The sequence below is a fragment of the Rhinolophus sinicus genome, linkage group LG06 (assembly GCF_036562045.2).
Source record: "Rhinolophus sinicus isolate RSC01 linkage group LG06, ASM3656204v1, whole genome shotgun sequence".
Classification (NCBI taxonomy): Eukaryota; Metazoa; Chordata; class Mammalia; order Chiroptera; family Rhinolophidae; genus Rhinolophus; species Rhinolophus sinicus.
In genome coordinates, this window is record NC_133756.1 from 152922034 (window position 1) to 152944397 (window position 22364).

Consider the following 22364-nt stretch of genomic DNA (forward strand, 5'->3'; position numbering starts at 1 on the left):
CATAACCAGCAGGGGGAGCTCACTCACACAGGACTCTGATCCATCCACAAGGATAATGGGAAAGGCAACCCAACTTTCTTCAGTAAGAGCGGCCCTTTTGCATTGTGGCTAAATTAGCACACGATAAGCAACAGGTTATCGACAGTGGTATAAAGAGCCCTTGAGTGGATGTATTTAGAGACAGTCCAGCCTCAATGGCAAGGCTATTGCCCAAAGCAGGTGCACACTCTTGCCTGTACCTGTTTTTCAAGGCTTGGCTTGCTAAGCTGTACAGTTTGAGGTCCAGCGAGTCTGGTCCCTGGAGTGGCTATCACGATGCTGGTGAGCTGGGCCATGGGGAACGTTTTGGCTATAGTTGCAGTCTGCCCATTGACGACACGGACGGGGTGGATGGAATTCTGGGAGGTAGGGAGGGTTGTGGGGGTGAACTTGGTCAGCATGACGGGCCTCTGGATGAGTTGAGGAGCTGCAAGCATGGGAGGAGGTGCTGGGGCAATAGGAATGTTATTCTGGGCCACAGGCTTGGGTCGAACCTATGGGGAAAGAGAGAACAATTATCGTATCACTGAAAGAAACTTCTCAAGTCCTATAAGTGTAAGACATTGCCAGATCTTCTATACTACCTATGTGAAATGCTATTTAGTACAAATATTAACATTCATTTTGGTTTATTAATTCTATAGATCTCAAGATATATAATCTTATAAAAGTCTCAGCAGCTCTTCAGAGTGTCCAAATGCTACCCTAGAACAGTTTTTCTGATTCCAAAGCCAGCTCCCTCTCCTATACCATGCTGCCTCTTTATGTTCAGTTGAAATGTCCACTCCAGAGACTGGGCTCACCCAGAATTTGTGCCCAGATTATGGTGATAATGCCACCAATGGCCTTAATTCACATTCTAAACTTCTTCCTATCCACAGCTGCAGTTCTCTGGCCCTTTAACTTCTCATCTTGGCCACGACCATTCCTTCTTCTTTGTGGGCTTCCTCTTCTTCTGTCCAATCCTAAATGTAAGTAGTTCTCAGGATTTTGTCCTGGAATCCCTGTTCTCCCCAATGTCCTCACTTCTCCCAGGAGCCCTCACCCATCCCACGGCTCAATGATCATCTATGTACTGAAGATAGAAATCCTTGTATCTCAGGAACAGATGCTTCCTGAACTTCAGAATTATATATTCAACTGCCTGTTAGACATCTGTACTTAGAAATCTCACAAGAAGTTCAAAATCAACACGTCTAAAACTCATCAATTTCTTAGTCCCACCCTCTTTTCCTCCTATAATCATCACGGCAGTAAATGGCCTTTACTTGCTCAGTAAACCAGAATCATTCTTGATGCTTCCTACTCCACCTGTACTTCCTAAATCCTTCTCAAATATGTCTACTTTCTGTCCTCGATTTGGCTTACTGAGACGGTGGCAGGAAATGGTGATTAAAAACATGGGGTCAGCCTTGCCTCCATAATTCTACCACTGTTCTACCATGGGGTCAGCCTTGGTAATTCTACCACTTACTAGCTGCGTACCCTCAGGCAACATACCTGATCTCTCTAAGCTAGTACTTTCCAAACTTTCTAAACTGTGACCTTATGGGCAAAATCCTTTCCCTTCGTGCATGAGTTTGACCTTCAACTTAACTCTCCAGCTCTGTTCCCCTGGAAACCTGATAAGGGTAAGAATGCCAACTATGTTACCAGGCAACAATGCTTATGGTAAAAATGACCCCTTATTGCTAAACTGAACCTGAATGGGGAGAATTATAATATAAATACTTGATGGGACACCATGCTTTTGGCTTCCCGAAGTGGAGTGTCTCTTCTAACTGGGCATGTCCACTGCGGGGATCTTAAGTCATACATGTGAAATTGTTATAAGATACCCTGGCTCCTGTGAGGCATATGGCTTCTATCCCACGGTGGCTCTCCCACTGTCCTGATAAAGGTCTCATTTCCCCGCACCTGAGCTATCCCTGGTCAGCTGCAGAGATTGCTCTGTGGGCTACTATAGGGACGCCCACTGAAGAAAATGTCTGATGCTGAGCAAGAGCTGGAAAGCTCTGGTTTCCGTCCCGATCGTTCCAAGTAGACTGGTGCCAAGCGTGGCCCTTGACAATCTTGTGAATGTTTAGCTCAACTTAAGATGACCACGTGGTGGGTGCAGCAGTTACACAGTAGGAAATACATTTCCCACTGTAACCGGTACACACATATAGACAGTATCTCTATAAAATAAAAACTTCACGAAACAATACTTATGTGCTATGTACACTAATATTTCCTATTACATTGTTCATTTGATTATAAAACTTCTGCTTATAATCCACTACACTGATTTCATAGCCTATGAACGGGTCATGACCCACCATTTAAAATGCATGGTCTACACCTTAGATACCTTATCTAAAAAAGAGTAACCCTACTTTCTTAGGGTTGTTGTGAGGATCACACAGCCATGTGAAGGGCCCACGTAGTTTAGTGTCGCACAGCAAGGTTCTCTAAATATCAGCTATTATTACTGCTGATCATCTCCTAACCGTTCTTCCTCCCCACTCTTGACCACATCCCATCTATTCTCCACACAGTGGCAAGAAGGAATTTTCTAAAACAAAAATCTGGTCATGTCAAGTGCTTGTCTGAAAATGCTTTAATGGCTCCCCACTGTTCCTGGGATAATTCCTGTACAGCCTACAAGGTTCCACAGGCTCTGGCCCAATGGGCTTCTTTCTCTAGCTTTATCTCTTACTCTAGCCTGAGTCAGCCACATAGCTCACTGAGCTCAGCCCCACCAAATCTCCTTTTGTTCCTTAAGCTTACAGGCGTCTCTCCATCCCCGACTTGCGTATATGCTCTGCCTTCTGCCTGGAGCATTTTTATTCTTCTCCCAAAACTTTGACAGGCTAACTTTACTAGGATTTTAGGCCTCAGATAGAATGTCAACTCATGAAGGAAATGTTCTGTCATACTCTTAAGGAGTTAGGTCTCCCTTCTCTGTGTTCTTAGACTGCTGTCTACTTCCCATAATGGCCTGTAATTGCCTGTACATGTGTCTGAAGCTCTCTAAGGACAGGGAACTATCTGTCTCGAAAACTTACATATCCATAGTGTTTAGTGCCTTTTTTGAAACACAAGGATTTTATTACGGATTTATCTGATAAATGATTAAAATCATCTTATCTCATGTTAGCATCACCTATTCCCTTCTCAGAAAGACTTCAGAAATCACTTACAGCCACTGACCACAAAATTCCTTTGTCTTCTGGGGCCTCAGATAGGAATTCCCAGCCCTCCTACCAGGCAAGTCAACTCCCCTCAAAGTCCTGAGGGCAATCCTGCTATTCTGCCATGAGAATGGTGAATTCAGCCCAATTGCTGGAAGAACACTCTCAGGAGAATACGGGAAAGCAGAATTGCTTGGGCCCAGACAGAAAGCTCCCTGAGTAGACCCCTAGTCTAAATCATTATAAGCAAGTCTTTGTGTTTAAGTACGATGCTCAATGCCACCCCTTTCCACAGTAAAACTGAACCGTTTCTACTGGTTAGTTTGGCTGTTATTTCCTTCCCTGCTTTCTTTGGCACATAGTGGGAAAAAAGTGGTATTTACATTTCTTCCCCACTGGCAGGCAGGTTTTGGATAAATTCTTCCAGTAAGTTTAACATTATAAAGTTTAAAATGGTATTATCTTAATTTTTTTTTTTTTTTTTTTTTTTTTTTTTAAGTTTAGGAAAATTTCCTTTCCTTACATCCCCCTGCTACTGCCTTTGGTCATTGCTAAGGGACCCTGATGATAAAATAAGCTTCTTCATGGTACAGAAATCAGCAGCTAGAATCTCTAAATGGGATCTGAATGCAGCTGAGATTACAAGTCGTGTAGAAAGGACCCATGAGGATTTTTGTCTCACCCAACCCTTCACTGGGCTTGTCGTTGGTTTACTCACCTGTGGAAGAAAGTTTGGACGTGGAGTGAGTCTAGGAGGAGGGATAAATTGTGGTACTTTGATGGGTTGAGGAGGTGTTGCCTGAACCTGCTAAAAAATGAGAAAGATAAATAAACCAGAGGGGACAGTAATTGTTCAATATCAAAGCTAGGCATTCTTAAAGTATTTTCAGCATCACTATTCTCTGGATCAGACAGTATTTGCTACAAGCTTTCACTATAGAATTAACCATCTGAATTAACACAGCCTCAAGAAACTGTCTTCCTCTCCCACCTGCGTGTTTTACCCCATACAGAGAACCAACCACATTTCTGTTTCCTCACACGCCTAAGGCAGAACACGCAGGCTCAGCAATCGCAGACAATTTCCTTTGACACTCAAGAACACTGGCACTTAATGTATTGTGGAAGTCAAGACTGGATCCAAAGTAAAATCAAACTTGCTGCCTGGCCAAATGGGCTCTTTCCTAATGTAAGAATTTTATCTAATAGTGAATGGCTTTATTCCTTAGAGAATTTTCTAACTCTCAGTATCTGGCTGAGTTATCTGGTTGCTTCTGTAAAGATTCCTGGGGCAATGGTGAAGCTTCACTTTCTTGCTCTTTAGTTTCACTCGTCACTGGTCATCGTTCAAAAGCCACCAAGAGCTCTTAGCTGCCATTTTAGAAACGAACTTTTCAATCACAGTTTGGATTTATTTTCCACAAGCTTCTGAAAACACCAGTTTCTAAATGGTTTATCCTAGAAATCTCATGAACAATTCTGTTCAAGTACTTCTTCAAGGGTTCTTTTTTTTTTTTTTTTTTTTTTTTTTTGCTGATAGACCTTGGGCATGGACACTGTTAATTTCTTAGTTTCTTGAATATTTTTAAAGTGTCCCAACTAACTCCAGTACTTCCTGGGTGCAGTCAACGGATAGTGAACTAAAAGAATTCAGCAGAGAGTTTTTCCAAGTCAGTAATATAACATCAGAAAGTATAAACACTCCAGTTTATCAGGAAGGGCCATGGATAGGAGGGAGAGATATATGAAACAGTGTGAATGACTCTGTGAAGGACATTTCTCCTCTCAGTTAAGCCATACTTTGACCTCAGATAATGCACTGAGTGAGTTTTGGTCGTTGGTGTCAGGACACCTCTCCAGTTATTTGAGCAGATGGTAGGAAGGCTGTATTCCCTAGTCAGCCCCAAAGGGGAATTTGGTATGGGAGACTGATGGAGACTGAAAAATCCAGCAGGAGCATCAAATGGATATACTCTCTAAACGCATATCCTGAACCCTCTCATGCGGGCACACATGGTAGCAGCTGCTGGCTTACCAGAGTGACTGTGTTTTTTGCCACAATTTGGACAGCCTCTGCCCCAGGCCCAGTGACCTTACTAGACGTCTGGAGGTTGACTGGTGTGTTCTGCACATCAGTGCCGAGCACAGCCTTCTGACTGTTGATGGCGGTCACCATAGCAATGGTAGGTCTCTGGCCCACAACAGAGGCAGGCATGGTCGCAGTTGCTGCTTTCAAGACGAGAGGTAGTGTCTTTGTGGTAATCATAGAAGCTGTAGTTACAGTCTTCTAGGAGACATGGAGAACAGATATTAGGACACTGAAGTGTGATCTCTCTCAACAATATGCTGCGAACCCCCAGAAACAAACAAAGCAATAATTCTCATTGTCAAGTTTCTCGGTATAACAACATTTCTTTTGTGTACATGGAGCACACCTTTTACTACAGAGAAAGACAATCTCTAGTTTGCCAGGGTTCTTACTTGGCTTCAAATTCACAGTAGTAACTGCAGACTAATATGAGCACAGGGTTTTCAACAGTGAATGGGGTATAAGTTTATAGATACAGAAGATGAGTGTACCTATTTCTTCTGGTTTTTCTAATTCTTTGCTTGCTCTCAATTAATTTAAACTTTGTAGAAGTCGCAAATCAATGAGGCACACACCATCTCTATCCTTAATTGCTACAACCTCATCAATAGGAGGAAAGCCATCATGTAATTCTGATTATCTAACTCCTGTGACACAAAGGCTGAGATAAAAGGAAAGTGTCTTCTATTCTTTTGAGTGTCACCCTAGAGGGGTGGAAGGGAACCTCATATGAGGATTAGCATAAATGCTGCCTCAGAGGCAGTAAATCCCAAATACCAGATAATAAAACCTATTAACCAACCAGTATAGTAAATACCAGCTCTTGATACCAAAGGGATAGGAGTCACTACCTATAATCTTTTCTCTGAAAAACTGCGGCAGAAATGATCAAAGACTCAGTGAAACGTGACAAGGTAGAAACAAACACCTGCCTTTCAAAAAGCCTTATAGATCAGAGGATGAACTGAGGTGAGAGGGCTTGACTGACACTCCATAAGCAGTACTGCAGCGTTGAAGCTGCGTTTTTCTAGACTTTTTATTATAGTAATTAAAGGAGCCAGTCAGAAAACAAGAAAATATAAACAACCTTATTACATGGCACACACATCTATCTATTGCTACTAGTCACTTAGGATACAGACATTTTAGGAACATGAAAATTTATCTGGTCCCACTTGTTGGTTCTGATTTCGATGCTACTCCACCTTTTCTTCTTACTTTACACGTGCACTCTCCAATTTGGTAGCTACCAGCCACATCTGGCTATTTAACTTTAAATTAATTAAAACATCAGTTCGTTAGTCACTCTGGCCATATTTCGCATGTTGAACAGCCACACGTGGCTAGTGGGTGCCAAACTGGACAGTGGAGATTTCCAACAGCGCAGGAAGCACTATTAGCCAGCATTGCTCTACACCAGTAAAAAGGACCGCACGCTCCTGAAACAGGTCTGGATAAATTCACTTGCGAATCTCCATTTCACTGTCTATGTAAGTACGTGTGTATTAGTTGTCTGGTTCTAGGTAATTCTTTATTTCCATTTTCTGCCTGAAACACGTACACACGTGCACGTATTACCTAATCTTTTACCCTTTTTTCTTTTAACTACATATTTAATGACCTGGGCTCATCAACCCCTCATAGCCTAATCAGCAATCCTTACTCATGCCTGTCAATAAAATCACCCAATCCTTTGTTTCCTCTTCTCTAAGTCAACAACACAGAAGTGGCTTTTTCCTTTGCCACTGCCTCCTCAAATGTAAAATGGGAGTAAAAGGGGAATGCTGATATTATTTTGGGGGGTACAGGCCATCTACTATCTATCAGTGATAAAACAAAAACAAAGCTACATGCTATTTATCATTAAAAATGTTGCATTAGTGTAGCAGCATGAACTGACTTTACAGTACCAAACAGCTATTTGTAATACGAGTTTTTAACCCAGTGTGATATTACTAATAACGCTAGCTTTCCATTTAAAACATTTAAATACAAAGACCATTTGACATGGTAAGCAAGTCACACGAGATAGCATTCAATCCTGGTGCCCCCACAGGTTGTGGAAGTAAAGCTCTAACTAGCAGGACCCACTGAGGTAGATTTTAAAAACAGATATGCACATTGTGCTGCTTTAACAGAGGTCAGTGTACTTTTGTTGGAAACGTCCTTGGTTGAGGTAAATCGTTATCAATAGTTTGAACAACCCTAAAGTGTGTACTCTAAAAAAGTGAGTAAAACCTCAAACTCACCTGAATTATTTACTTACCATTAACTGCAACACTTAAAAAACAGAAGCCTAACAAGCTTGTCCACATCTTAGGTTAGCATTTTTACTCTGCTTTATACATATTTAGTTGTAGCTAATTTCACTGCATGTATTCTAGCATTTATTTATATACGTCTCTTTGTATATACAGGCACCTCGTGCTATATGCATCAAGGGAAACTTTTTGAAAAATACATTTATTAACTACTTATTGGTACCAGGTTATTGACATAAGTATTGCTTGGATCTTTACTCCAGGTCTATTCTAGTCTAAGTATTAGGAAGATAAACCAAGCTCTTGGAGTGTTAGAGTTTAGATGACAAAGAGAATCTAGAATTTTGAAATCCAAAACTGATGAAAACTTTTGAACTGTTCTGGCAGGAGGAAGAGAAGACAGAGAGGAAAGGTGTCCGACAACAAAGAAAATCATTTTTATGGAAGCTGTGATTAGTCCTCGGCTGGCTGACGCCGTCCAAGTATGAGCACCTCTGAGAGAAGAGAGCAGTTTCCCAACAGCTTCATGAAGGGGTTAATGTCAAAAAAACCCAAACTGCATGAACTAGAAGTTAACGCAGAAATACATGGCACGAAGCACTAACAGCAAAATCCTTTTTATTTATTATTTTTGCTAAGTTACTGTTGTTGGATACCTACAAATACGAGGTATTGCTTTAAAACAGACAGACTCTAACGTACAAAGCAGAACTTAGATGGATTATTACTATGGACTCTAATTAACTTCCACATGTATTTTAGACTGTTTAATGTTGAACAGAAGGTCACTGTTGTACACTCAAACAACTACAAACAGACCCCTGCCTGTTTGTCTATAAGGGTTTATTTTCTGTTTGCTTTTATTAACTGCATGCATCTTTACATTTGTATTACATCATTAAAACTGACAGCACTGTGAATATAAGCTGAAGGGTACGCCTGCATTCAAGTGTTCTATTCTTTCAGTTTTTTTTCCTGTAGACTGAAAAAATTTCAAAATATACAAACGAGCATGAGTTGGAGTTAAACTAAATAAAGGGAGCTGCCCCCCCCAACCCTCCACAACTTGGTACGCGCTAATCACCGACTCTGATCCAACAGCTTTCTCCTCCTAGCATCTCTTCCCTGCCCACCTTGATTGCGACTTAGCCGTTATTGCCTTTTTGACCTGAGAAATTTAATATGTGCCATATACAACTTCCCATTTGTCCTTGGCCCCATGAAGCTTTAGTGACTCCCTACGACTGCCAAGAACCCCCAAATTTTGTCACGCCTTGGGGGCTTCCCCAAATGAGCCTCTTCCTGCCTTTCTGGCTTTCTCTCTCACAGCCTCACTTCCTGGAATCCGCACTCCTTGCCACATCAGTCTCCTTGCTAGGCCCAGGGCAGGCATCCACTCTTGTGACTCCACACTTTTGTTCACACTGTTCTCTGCATCTGTGAAACTCTTCCCCCTCTGCTCACCACGGAAATCTCACCTATCTGTTAAGGCCATGCTCAAATGCCACCTTCCTTATGAAGTACTGTCTGATCCCTCCAGTCAAAATTACTCTGTCCTCTGGTATGTTCACAGTTCTTCAATGGTCCTTTCATTTTGTTCTTGTTAGTTGCTTACGTCTTCCTCTCCTTCTCTAAATGTTTTAAATTCTTGAAGACAGAAATTCTGTCTTATTTGGGAATCTATCCTCTCTACATGGCCTAGCATGGTGCTTACAAACATTTACAGAATGAGTGAAAATAATTACCATAGTATACCAGATGCCAGGCAGGGACCATTGCTACCTCTTTGTACACCAGAAGCTAATCCACAGAGAGTGCCCAATAAATACCGATTGGTAGTTTACTGTTAAAAACAAAACCCCAGAACTTAGGGGATCTTTGGGCTTTTAACATGAAACATTTGCATTAAACAAAACAAAATAAAACAAGCTTAACTAAATCAATTAAATGTATCAGGTGGGCTACCAGATGGAGAGGTGCCACACGACACTCTTTTGGGGATAGCCGTAGGCCCCTCACTGCCACCATCCCAAAACAGCATATAACTCTGATGACGAGGAAGGGAATAACTATTCTGTAAGTATTTCCTCTGATTTGTGTGACATGGAATGTTACATGAACAGAAATGTGCCCTGGGTTAAGAGAGAAAACGCCTACATACAGGAAACGATGAAGTCTACACACTCCTTCCATGTAAACATGTTCTGATCAAACTGTACTGTGCAAAGAGAACAACCTGATCCAACTCTGTTTAGAACTCTACCAAAGTAATCTGGTGAGCAATCTTTCAGAAGAAAGACAAGTCCTGGTTAGGAGGTTTTAAAAATCCGTTTGAACACCTGATTTTCAAATGGCCTTGGGAGGATATTAGGGTAAAAATTATGTAGACGGCTCTAGCTATCTAATGTACAACTGGGATTCTTCTTTTTCCTTCTGTGGCACTTATATAATGTTGACATTTCTTTCCTTTTTGTGTTGTATAGCAGTACAGAGGAGCAGTGAATGGACAGGTTTTTCAGCCAGAACCTCTGGGTTCACATCTTGGCTCCACCACATACTACCCATATGATTTCAGGTAATTACTTGATCTCTCTGTGCCTTAGTTTTCTTTTCTAAAAAAACAGAGATGATGATGACGACGACGACGATGATGATGATAAGACCATCGCCTTCCTTATTAGGGTTGGAGTTAGGATTGTGTGAACGATACATGTAAAGCACTTAGGAGAGCATCAGCATATAGTAACCTCTATTAAATCTTAAGTATCTTTAGAATTTTTATAAGGAATTCATTCTTCGCTTGCACAATGTTGCACAAGTATGTGAGCCAGCCCAATGTCTATAAACAGTGAAGAACCTGTAAACCACAATCTCTCTTTATACAGATAAAGATATAGTGAAGATTTGGTCTTGGTGGGCGAGAGAGATCCACACTTTGGCTCAGTTGGTCAGAGCGCGAGCTCTTAACAACAAGGTTGCCAGTTCAATTCCCACACGGGATGGTGGGCTGTGCCCCTTGCAACTAAGACTGAAAACGGCGACTGGACTTGGAGCAGAGCTGAGCCCTCCACAACTAGATTGAAAGACAACGACTTGGAGCTGATGGGCCCTGGAGAAACACACTGTTCCCCAATATTCCCCAATAAAAAATTTAAAAAAGAAAGAAAGAATCACTGCTCTATTGTCTCATTTTTAAAAGGTATGTCCATGTTACATCTAAGTGTGTGGAGATCAAGCTTGAATCATTTTCTTAACCAAACGATATTCCCACATATGTCCTTTTTGTATCTCTTGACCGCCTTACTAGCCTTACATTATAACGCTAGTTTAAATGGCCACTGCAGTGAAATCATTCGCACAGCTATACAAAGTCAGAGTTATTAAGCTTCTACTCCTTAGTCCTAGTTTGGACCTGTAGCTTCCGCTTCAGATTTCCTTCATTGTATTAGAACAGATTCATATTCTCTTGAATACTGACCAAGACATGAATATTTTGTTTCTATGAATAATAAAAATATATTACCCTTCTAAATGCCTCTTTCTACCTGGCCCCAGGGGCCTGATCCTGGAATATCTCCACGCCTAATTGCTAAGAATTCCAGGAAAACAATTCCAGAGGCAGTCAAGTCACCCAGATTTTTAGAACAAGTACAGATAAATACTTCCAGACATTCAAAATAAGGTTTTACTTCTGTTCTAATACAGAGAAGGGATTTTCCTTTGCCACCGACTATCTCCTTCTTTGGACAAGTGGGAAATCATTTAACTTTTGCTTCTTAGTAATGTTATTTCCTTCTGACAATGAATTTCAAGTGATTCTTATCCCACTTAGAGTATGAAAAAGTAAACAAAGGAACTTTTGTTTCGTACTCCTTGAGCTTAACGTAAGTGGAAGCAGGATCCAGTTCTACACACCCGATCTCCTTGCACACTTTTACCTGTGAAGCGGTCAGACTGGGCGAGGGTGCAGCCGACTGGGCGTGGTGGTGGTGGTACTGCTGTTGCGGCTGCAGCTGCTGTAGTGGTTGCTGCTGTGCTGTCTGTAGTTTGTTTTCAGATTGTGGCAATGGCTGTATTTGGAACTTGTCTGGTTGTTCTTGCTTTACTATCAGGTTCTTCCGTAGCTGTTCAACGACTCTTTTCTGCCAAGTGAAGAAAAGAAGAAATAAAATCTACCAGAATCCTGTTGTTGGCTATATAGAAACAGACAGCAATTATATGCCTCTGCCATCTTTAATGAAGAACTTGTTACATCTAAAATGTATGGATTCGACAAATGAAGAGAAACCCAAGGCGTAAGAAACGTTCTATGTATAAAGCGAAACTGAGGCACACAGATGAGAAGAAAAGCTAATGGAGGTCACACAGTAGAGCTCAGATTTCTTGACTATCATCAGCTTAGCGTGCTAGGCCGGAAGGGCAGTACAGCGTAGCAGTGGACACAGCTCTGGAGACTGACGGCCTCAATTCAAATTTCAGTTTTGCTACTTCCCAGCTCTACGATGATGTTCAAGTTACTTAACCTACCTATGGCGCAATTTCCTGTTCTGCAAAACGAGGCGACTGATAACCTCCTTAGCTTCATACAAGTGCCAAGCAAGCTGCTGTATGGAAAGTACTCAGCACTGTGAGGGGCACATTGATGGTCACTTTTCTTGTTGCATCTGACAACAGAGATACCAGCCATACTAATTTTTATTAACAAATATGGTATCTGTCCCAGATTCAAACATCAAACAGACTTTTACACAAAGAAATCTTGATCTCAGAAATATGCCATATAAACAATAGTCGTTCTAAATTACTGAAATGTTTTCACTCATCACCAGGACATCTTTGCTGGGCTGGGATCTGTAGGAACGCACACATCTGTTTAGGCAGAGGAGGGATTTAGTTATATTACATGGGATGAGCGTTTTAAAATTAAGGTTTCTTGAATTTTCTAGACCTCGTTCAAATCCAAGAAAAACGTGTACTTGGATACTTTCATTACTGCAATAATAATACATTCCAACAGAATGTAAGCTCCGTGGGGGCAGGACTTGTTTTGTTCACAACTGTACTCTGCGCCTAAGTCAATGTCCTCATTCTTTTCACATGATGTGTAAAGTGATGGGACCGAAGAACGCAAATGGCTCAGAGAATGTATAATAACCACTCGGGGCCAGACTTGGGCTCTGACCCTCCTCCCTAAGGGCTGGAAGAAAGTATAAGCGGCACTCACTCCTCCCACACACTTTCAAGTGAGCTCGCCAGCTGAGCTTTGTTATTTCTGATAAAAATAGCCTGTGATTTTCTAATACAGATTATGAATGGAGAAAAAGATGTACATGATGATCTTTCAATAAAGAGTTAAGTGAAATCAAAGGGCCAGGTCGATTTTCAAATTCCTGCTGATGATTCTAACCAACTTCACTGTACATATTCTCTAAAGAATCCAAACCTGTAGGTTACCTGCTTAACATATTTGAACCTGAAAATATTTACAAAATGGGTTTTTAAAAACTTTTAGTCAGTACAAAATATATTCTTGAGAGATTTTAAAATATTTTTACTATTGATTCCATTTAGGCAATGAAAATATCACATAAAAGCCAGTTTTGGGGGAAAAAAGTCTGCTATACTTTAGTCTGCTAACACTTCCTCTTTCAGTAGTTAACTGAGAGAAAAAAAGGATGCAGAGTCTAATGTCTTTGGAAACCATCTGCAGAATAATAAAAATGTAAATTAATAAAAATATCAAATGCTTACAAAAATTAACTTTCAAGTCTTCAAAATCCTATTTCTTAAGTATAAATGGCAGAGTAATTGAACTGATATGGTTCAGGAGAAGGGAAACTAATAGCGGTGGTACAACGGAGCATTCTGAGTATCACAGGTGGGTTTTATTGCTTGGAAACTGCCAGAACATTTAGACATTTAACAATTAAGTATTTAGAGTTGCTTTCAGCCCCCCCCCATCTTGATCGGCATTAATCAAACACATTAACAAACAAGCAAAAGTATAACATAGCAGTCAGAAAAAGGGACTCCAAGAATCTTTACAAAAGAAAAAAACTCAGCTCAAATCAGGAGGAGAGAAACCAGGAGGAAATAATACAACATAAATGTGACACCTGCCAAAAAATAAACTTTGAACAAAAACAGCACAGGAAACGAAATAATTACTATACCAGGCACAAAGTGAAAGGGTATTTTTCTCCTCTACAGCCATCCTTAGGAAATAACAGTGTGCTCTCCTACTTAGTGCCTAACTGGGGTAAACTACTGCATACAATCAAGACACAAAGCCCAGAACCCACTCCCAGCGTGATGTGCAACAGAAGGGAACAGTAGGGGAGCGAATGAGAAAGGGATGCAGGCTAGAGTACTCTGCAGCCTTATGGCTGGAGCAGGTGACGACCAATCAGAACCAGAATCTGGAAAGTGGGAGTCAGTGAGTCACATTGCATTCACAACTGTTCCTTCCCCAGGGCCTGAAAACAAAGCTTGTGGAACCTGAGGGGGGAGGGAGGTTCAAAATATTTGCAAACTTCCATTAGTCCTTGAGAGGAGGGAAAAAAAAAAGGGAAAAGAAGAGAGAGCTGTGCAGATTGGACCCGGGTCAGATCAGAAGAGCTGGGTAGTTTTCTTTAGAAGCAGGGTCTGGTATATTTCAGAGCACTGCTCAGAAATGCATTGCCCCTGCAATCCTTGCAGTGTTTATGAGAAGATTAGAAGAATTCCAAGCATGTAGTTGTGCACTGCGCATGTCTGTGAAATTCTTTTTGAAGAAATCAAGGTTTGGGGGAAGCACTGATGCCTTCTGTAACTTAAATATTTATCACTGCATTTTGACACCCAACGATCTGAAGTTAGGTGAACTCTGCAGAGGCCCTGCACATTCTTTTAAGGACTGGCGAATGAAGGAGAGTTGTTGAGTGTATTTGTTGGCTGTTCTAAGTCCCACAATCCACTCTTGTTCTAGTTCAGTCTTGGCAAAAGTCACACGAACTCCAGCAGGATCCTGGTCTGGGTCAGTACTAGTTCTGGGTGGCAGTGAGAGAACACAGCTGTAATATTTCGTAAATCTCAGCTGTGTGGTATCCTCCGAGCAAAGCTGTTACATATCCTCCCGTCTCCACAGAAAGTGAGCATAATGCTTTTATTAGATTGGTGCAAAAGTAATTGCTGTCTTTGCAATTATTTTTAATCTTTTAAACTACAATTATTTTGCACCAACTTAATGCTATTGTGTGTTTTAAACAAAGAAATCAACTTCTGCTGGTCATTAATGAAGGTTATGTTGACACAAACATTTTGATATTTTCAATGTCATCACATATAAAGGAGCCCTTTAAATGTAGCTAATTATCATGGAACGTTATCCTGAAGCTTTGCCATCCGTCATTCACTAATATGTTAATGAGAATTAAAAGGGGGGAAAAATGAAGAAAATGAAAGAGAAAAACTGGAAAGAATGAAGGCCGAAGGGAGAAAAGTTAATAACTTATCACTTTCTATCCTTAATATATTTTTCTATAGACAACAGGCCAACGTGCCAGGTGTCCAGAATGGCTAGTACCGCCCCCTTCGATCCATCTGTCAAGAACTCCATAAACCCAGCATGATTCCAGGCCTCAGATTCCCGTGACAGTCACATCACTAGGTTTCATCAGGGCTTGTCCAGGCAGAAGAGTTCACAGAGCCTCTGACACTTCAAGTCAGTTTCTGAGACAGGTAGTCATGGTGATCAATATTGTGACATTCAGTGATATTATCAACACGTATACACGACAGCAAGATAGAGCCCAAAGAGCCTGGTGGCTCAGGTGGTTAGAGCGCCGAGCTCCTAATGCCGAGGTCACCGGTTCGATTCCTACATGGGCCAGTGAGCTGCGTCCTCTACAGCTAAGATTGTGAACAACAGCTCTCCCTGGGGCTGGGCTGCCGTGAACTGCTATGTGATGCTGTGGGCTGCCGTGCTCTGTGAGGACTGGCGACCGACTGCCTCAGCCGGGGGGAGCGCAAGGCTCCTAATACCAGCATGAGCCAGGCAGCTGTGTCCTACAACTAGACTGAGAAACAACGGCTTGAACCGGGGTGGGGGCGGGGGGAGGCGGAAGAAAGGAGAGGGGGAAGATAGAGCCTAAAGAAAAATACAGGGCTGGCCAGTGGCTCAGGCGGTTAGAGCTCCGTGCTCCTAACTCCTAAGGCTGCCGGTTCGATTCCCACATGGGCCAGTGGGCTCTCAACCACAAGGTTGCCAGTTCAATTCCTCGAGTCCCGCAAGGGATGGTGGGCTCTGCCCCCTGCAACTAAGATTGAACATGGCACCTTGAGCTGAGCTGCTGCTGAGCTCCGGGATGGCTCAGTTGGTTGGAGTGCGGGCTCTCAACCACAAGGTTGCCAGTTCGACTCCCACAAGGGATGGTGGGCTGTGCCCCCTGCAACTAGTAACGGGAACTGGACCTGGAGCTGAGCTGCGCCCTCCACAACTAAGATTGAAAGGACAACAACTTGACTTGGAGAAAAGTCCTGAAAGTGCACACTGTTCCCCAATAAAGTCCTGTTCCTCTTCCCCAATAAAATCTTAAAAAAAAAAAAAAATTGGATATTTAGCACCAGCTTTATGCTGTTGGCAAAATTGCTAATGTTTAAAACAAAAGAAAAAGAAAAATACAGAAGTTTATAGGTCCAATTCAACAGAAAATCAGGTTCTTTTTCTCCTAAGTCAATCACTCCAAGGTCCGTCCATGGCTTTGGTCAACACAGAATAAAGATGGAGAGTTGGAAGGACAGCCCCCACCCCTCCAACCAAGCCACCTGTTTATTTCTATCAAACTCTCACATCCATTTTAGAAAGCTTCTCTCTAAAGCAATTCCAGGCATAAGGCCCTGCCCTCCTATTTGTCGGGGCTTCAAGTCTCTGCTATACTGTTGGTGCTACAGTCACTCAACTTGTTTGTGTTCTAGTCGGCATTATCTGTTTTATATCAATCATGAGAGGGTCACACCCACTCAGACTTACACAGTGTTGCCCTAAAAATTTATCTCATTTTTCCTCCATGAATCAACCATCTAATCTGAAAATATAACCTTCACCCTTCATACCAGAGGCAGATAAGAGACAAAGCTTTTCACAAATCGAGAAAGTCAAGAACAAATCTTACCCATCTTCATACCTAAAGATGGTATGAAAAAATTTTCCAGGTCTTCAGACTCACCAATTACTCAAATGAAATCAGAGAAATCAAAACTTTTGTGGGTAGAAAAACTAACATGGAGAAATTTACATTCGCTGATGAAGTCACAATTTATAATACTTAAGAAGAAATAAAAACTTTCTATTATCTAACTGAAATTCAATCACTGCATTTATAAGTAACACCAATATTCATCGCTGAAGAGGCAGGAAGGAGATATGATGACAGTCTTCAGAATTCTGCCACATAATTATCCTCTAACGAATAGGGTTTGAGTGACTGGCGTAACAATGACAAAAATTACAATCCAAAGTAAAAGGTATGTGTTATTAAATTAAGTGACGATTCCACCACTTTATGAACTAAGACACAGGGAAAAGAAGCAATAAACTCAAAATAAGCTCCTTCTTAATGCAATAAGTGGAACTCAATGGGAGGAGCTGCACTGAAGTTATTAGAGGGAATGTTCCAGGGGAGACACGAAGGACGGAATCCTGACAGAAGAGGAAAAGGAGGAATATTGGTGGCAGCAGCTAAAAATATAGACTTAGCTAAAAATAATTGTGCGTTACTCATTTTATAAGGCACTAGGTTTCCCCCAAACTGTCCAATATTCAGTTTCAGGGGTAGAATTAGCAAATGGCTTCTAACCTTTTTAAACCTTTAAAAAAGGGATACACCCTTTAAAAACACCACCTGTTTGACAGAAGCAGTATCTACAGCCTCATCTTACACAGTCAGCTGTATATGTATGCTGTCAAGTAAACAGGATTTGTTTGGTCTTACAGAGTTAGGAACATAGATAATTATTTTATAGTTCTGCAACGTGTCATGGAATTTGTAGAGTACAATATAAATGAATTAAGGAACAGTAGCAGTTGGAATTATCAGAGTTTGCTTTTGTTTTGTTTTTTAAATAAAGTTCAAAATTCTCTACATAGATGCTTAACAGATGGTGGGGAACGCATTATGTCATGGTACGGATTAGACTTTGGCTTTCCTTTTTAAGTAAAAAAATATTCTTTGGGGTTTACACTTCTTTAAAAACACAGACACACACACACACACACACACACACACACTCTTACATCAACAGGTTTTACATCCCATCTCCACAGAACAGACTTTTATTCATATCAGTGGGATGTATATTCCACCTCCAGAGGAGATTAGACCTTTTTTGATAGCCTGATTGAAATGCAGTTTACATTCTTCTTATTCAGTTTATTCACGCTCTAATAGGTAAATTCAACCCCAGCTTCCTCCAACCCCTTATGCATGACTATAAGACTGCTAGGACTGCTACAGTCAAACTCTACCTAAACCCAGGGACCTGGCTAAGAACCTGGGGCTGCCTTTAGCTTGCATAGAAAAGAAAGTGTGTAGCTATTGTACACAAGAGAGATGTGACCCCTGGAGAATAACAGTTCTCCAATATGTAGCATACCCATATGCTAGGGCAACACAGTAAAAACACACATATAGACTAAAAAAGAGCACTGCATGCTGGGAATGGTAGTTGTAATATAATGACCAAAAGAGCCAAAACGCAGAACCCAGTTGGCTTACATTTAAGTTCTCTACATCTCTTTGAAGCCCTAAGCTACACTGTCCTGCCTACTTCAGAAAAATGTTGAGGATCAAAGGAAGTAATGGTAGGGAATGCTTAGGAAACAGTTGAGGGCAATATGAAAGTAAGGGATGGTAACCAATGACTAATACAATTAGTCTAGTATGAATTTTTAACACAGAGCTAGAGCTAACTAATGCAACTTTTATTTCCAATGTCAATTGTATTTCAATCACTTGATTTTTCAACATCTAGTCAAATATTTTTATGTTAGTTCAAACTTTTTAAAATGAGAACTGCCCAAAGTACATGATTAAGAAAGAGAATGCCACCTGTTGCCTTTTTATCTCAGAAATCAAACACATTAGGGAATGTACTTCCCCACGTAGAACTTGAGGTACAGCCCAGATTTCTTATACCTCTACAGTGGTTCAGGGCCATATTCCGAATGCATAAAATAGATGTCCAATTTAAATGTAACCTGACCCAGCCAAGACCCTAGATATGGTAATGAGGACAGCAGGAAAAAAACATAAGAACCATTTATAATCTGTATAATTTAGCTGCTTGCTAATATAAAAAAGTGCCTGAATCATTGTGTTTATACCACACAATGGATATGACACGGAGGCTATTAATTTGTAAATTATGCTTCAGTTCAGCAAAATGCATGCCCCTCTGTAACTATCTGTTACAGACCTGCGCACACCATCGGCTTGTCATTCATCATTCCATGCTCTACACCCCACAACTTAGAAGGCAGCATGGTCTTGTTAATGGCAGTTGTCCTATACAGAAATTCTCTTATTGCTCTGCCCGAAGTTGCTGGGGTTTTCCTCACAGAAGAACTACGATTGGAAATGGCTGCATAGTAGCTGTCCCTGCGCAGTAATGATCCTAAAATGGGGGGAGGGAAAGACAGGAACACAACCAAAACCCCTACCATTTTATGGAACACTGCTCAGATAAAACAGATTGTTTTGCCTACTCCAAGCCCTGGGCACAATTTAAGATAATGTAGGAAGCCCTCTTTTCACAGAAACACAAGATAGAATCAGATGCTGAAAGACAAAAATATAATAGTTAACCAATTCTACACAGAACACATGTACTAAGACACGGATCAATCCTTTTCAAAGGTGAGGATACCTTTTTAACAATCCTCAATTCTACAGTTTTTTCTTAAAAGAAAAAAGACAGACAATACATTAGAACAGTATCTGTGTAAGGCAGGATACATTAGGTAGAAAATATTCTAAGGTGAAATGTAGTATTTTCCTTACATTTAAACAAAAGTAAGTCTTACAAATCATGAAACACTGACATTTTGAATTGGGAAGTATTTTAACAAAAGTACATCCTGAATAACAAACTCTTGATTTAAAAACATAATTTTGGGGGGCGGCCGGATGGCTCAGTTGGTTACAGCACAAGCTCTGAACCACAGGGTTGCCGGTTCAATTCCCATATGGGATGGTGAGCTGTGCCCCCTGCAACTAAAGATTGAAAATGGTGACTGGACTTGGAGCTGAGCTGCACCCTCCACAACTAGATTGAAGGACAACAACTTGGAGCTGATGGGCCCTAGAAAACATACTGTTCCCAATATTCCCCAATTAAAAACCAAAAAAACAAAAAAAAACCCCACATAATTTTTGATCACCTACTGTAACAGCATCAACACACAGATTTTAAAAGATTCCAAAGCTACTGAATGAGTATCTCTTTCTTTTAAAGTATTCACTAGTTGAGTAGTTTATCAGGAAGAATTTTTACAATCACTTGAAGAGAAAAATGAACAATGTTACAAATTTACTTTTTGACAAGACCCCACATAAAACAACACAGAGGGAGCAATTCTGTCACCTCCAGTAGGATGCCAAGATCAGGGATGGGTAACTTCAAGGGGTTGAATCTTCCAAGACACGTGACAAAGAATGATTTGTACTACTCTGTATTTAGTCTGGGTTTTCTGCATCAGAGACAGAAGAAACCTGAACTCATTTTTCGGAATTTTAGAGCAGGTTTGCTTTTTTGTTTTAAATTGTCAGTACTAGAAATTTTATTCAAGAGAGATAGAGATTCAGCAATATAGAAGAAAGCATGAATAATCTCTTAATGAATAAAAAACATTTGGTTAAAAATTTAAGCATTTTATTAAATCTCAAGTGTGAAGAAAACCATTTTTCACAGGCTATGAAAATCACTAAATCCAATCGACAAATCTCTATATGAATATTTAAAGTCTTTATACTCTCTCTCTCCCCAAGTTTTAGAAAAGATGAAATGACCGCAGTAAAAATGACTTGTTATTTTTATCTTCTTTGAGCTTATTTCTTAGCAGTGAAGGGTAGCTCACTCTTCTACTATACTGTTCTCCAGTTCCCCCATCAACATAATTCCTGAGATGCAGGTTCATTAAAGGACACTGAACTAAACATAAGATCAGTCCCTTGATTTTTTTTTTTAAACCAGACTTTATTTTTTAGAGCAGTTTTCAGTTCCCAGTAAAATTGAGTGGAAAGAATGGAGACTTCCAGTATCGCCCCTAGCTGCTGATCCCACAGCCTCCCTCACTACCAAATCCCCACAAATGGTACATTTGTTAAAACTGATGAAGAACCTACATGAAACATCATTATCAGCCCAAATCCATAGTTTACACTAGGGTTACCTCTTAATGTTACACGTTCTATGTGTTTTGACAAATGTATATAATGACATATATCCATTATTGTAGTAGTATATGGAATATTTCACTGCCCTAAAAATTCTCTGTGCTCTGCCTATTCATCCTGAATAACAAACTCTGATACTTAAAAACGTAATTTTGGGGGGCGGCCCCTGGCAACCACTGATCATTTTACTATCTCCATAATTTTCCCTTTTCCAGAATGTGACATAGCAGGAATCATACAGTAGGCAGCCTTTTCAGATTGGCTTCTTTCACTTGGTCATATGCATTTTCAAGTTCCTCCATGTCTTTTCATGGCTTAATAGTTCATTTCTTTTTAGGGCTAAATAATATTCCATTGTCTGAAGGTACCACAGTAGTTCTTGTGACTTTTAGATACAATTTATGTGGCAGCTGGTGAGTTCTGTAATGGTTACAATAAAAAGAACAGCAATAATATCGGATATGTTACGTGCCACCTACGACAATGAGGTTTTGAGGATCTAAGTGATTTGACCTAGATCACAAGTCAGGTAGAGTGAGACTTAATAGTTCTAGTTTCTGATATCTAATTCCATGTCCTCCTCCCTGCCACCTATATACTACATACGATTAGCAAACCACAAAAGCACCTAGGAAAAAATTTTAAACACACACACACCCATTCTGCTTTTAGGAAAAATAAGTAGAGAGGCAGTATTATACAGTAGAAATAAAAAAAAAAAAAGGGTCAAGAAATCTGGGTTCTCCTCTCATACACCTGTTATTAAGCCAGGTTTGTGACCTTGGGTAAATGATTTACCTGATCTTGGCCTCAGCTTCTCCACTCATGTCTCCAGCATTCTCTTCTGCTTAAAATTCTATGAATCTCGGAATGGCAAGCGTACAATCTCTTGATCGACACTTTCTACCTCTATAAATAAGTATTGTACACAGAAAACTAATGCTCAGAATGATGCGTCTGATATACTACAAAGAAACTAAACCATTAAAAATGGTTTCATTCAGGGCTTGAAAATTCACATGAGCAGGGTTCAGGCAGGTAACATCTGTGAATGAAGGTGGCCAGCTCTGAGATAACAGGAGTGATGGGGACGAAGGTCAAGTGGCAAGGGAGTGCTCTGTCTAAGGCACTAACGTGAGAAATGCATTTAACATTCGAAATCAAACAGAATATCTTTGCTGGTTAGATTAAGCCCACAGGTTACCAGTTTTCAACACCTAGATAGTAATTACATTCACTGAACTGTAGTTACTAGGAGAGGAATCAACCACTACTTAGAAAATTTTTTAACAATAGGAGGTGAGTCAAAAAGGATTTCAGTTAACCAGAAAATTAAAATGGCTTTCTGGTTGATCAAAATTTTACT

General features: G+C 40.6%; 1 protein-coding gene across 12 annotated transcripts in view; it reads right to left on the reverse strand.

The window, feature by feature from the left end:
• PHF21A (PHD finger protein 21A) overlaps positions 1–22364 on the reverse strand; it is a 164007-nt gene that overhangs the window by 29530 nt on the left and 112113 nt on the right. For 4 of the 12 annotated variants that reach the window (XM_074336286.1, XM_074336290.1, XM_074336283.1 and 1 more), the window contains exons 6-9: positions 11504–11707; positions 5251–5502; positions 3934–4023; positions 240–533 (exon numbers count right to left, since the gene is read on the reverse strand). In XM_074336286.1, the coding sequence (XP_074192387.1) occupies positions 240–533; positions 3934–4023; positions 5251–5502; positions 11504–11707 (840 nt within the window). The remainder of the gene's footprint in view (positions 1–239; positions 534–3933; positions 4024–5250; positions 5503–11503; positions 11708–22364) is intronic. The other 8 variants (XM_074336287.1, XM_074336292.1, XM_074336285.1 and 5 more) reach the window with 4 other exon arrangements.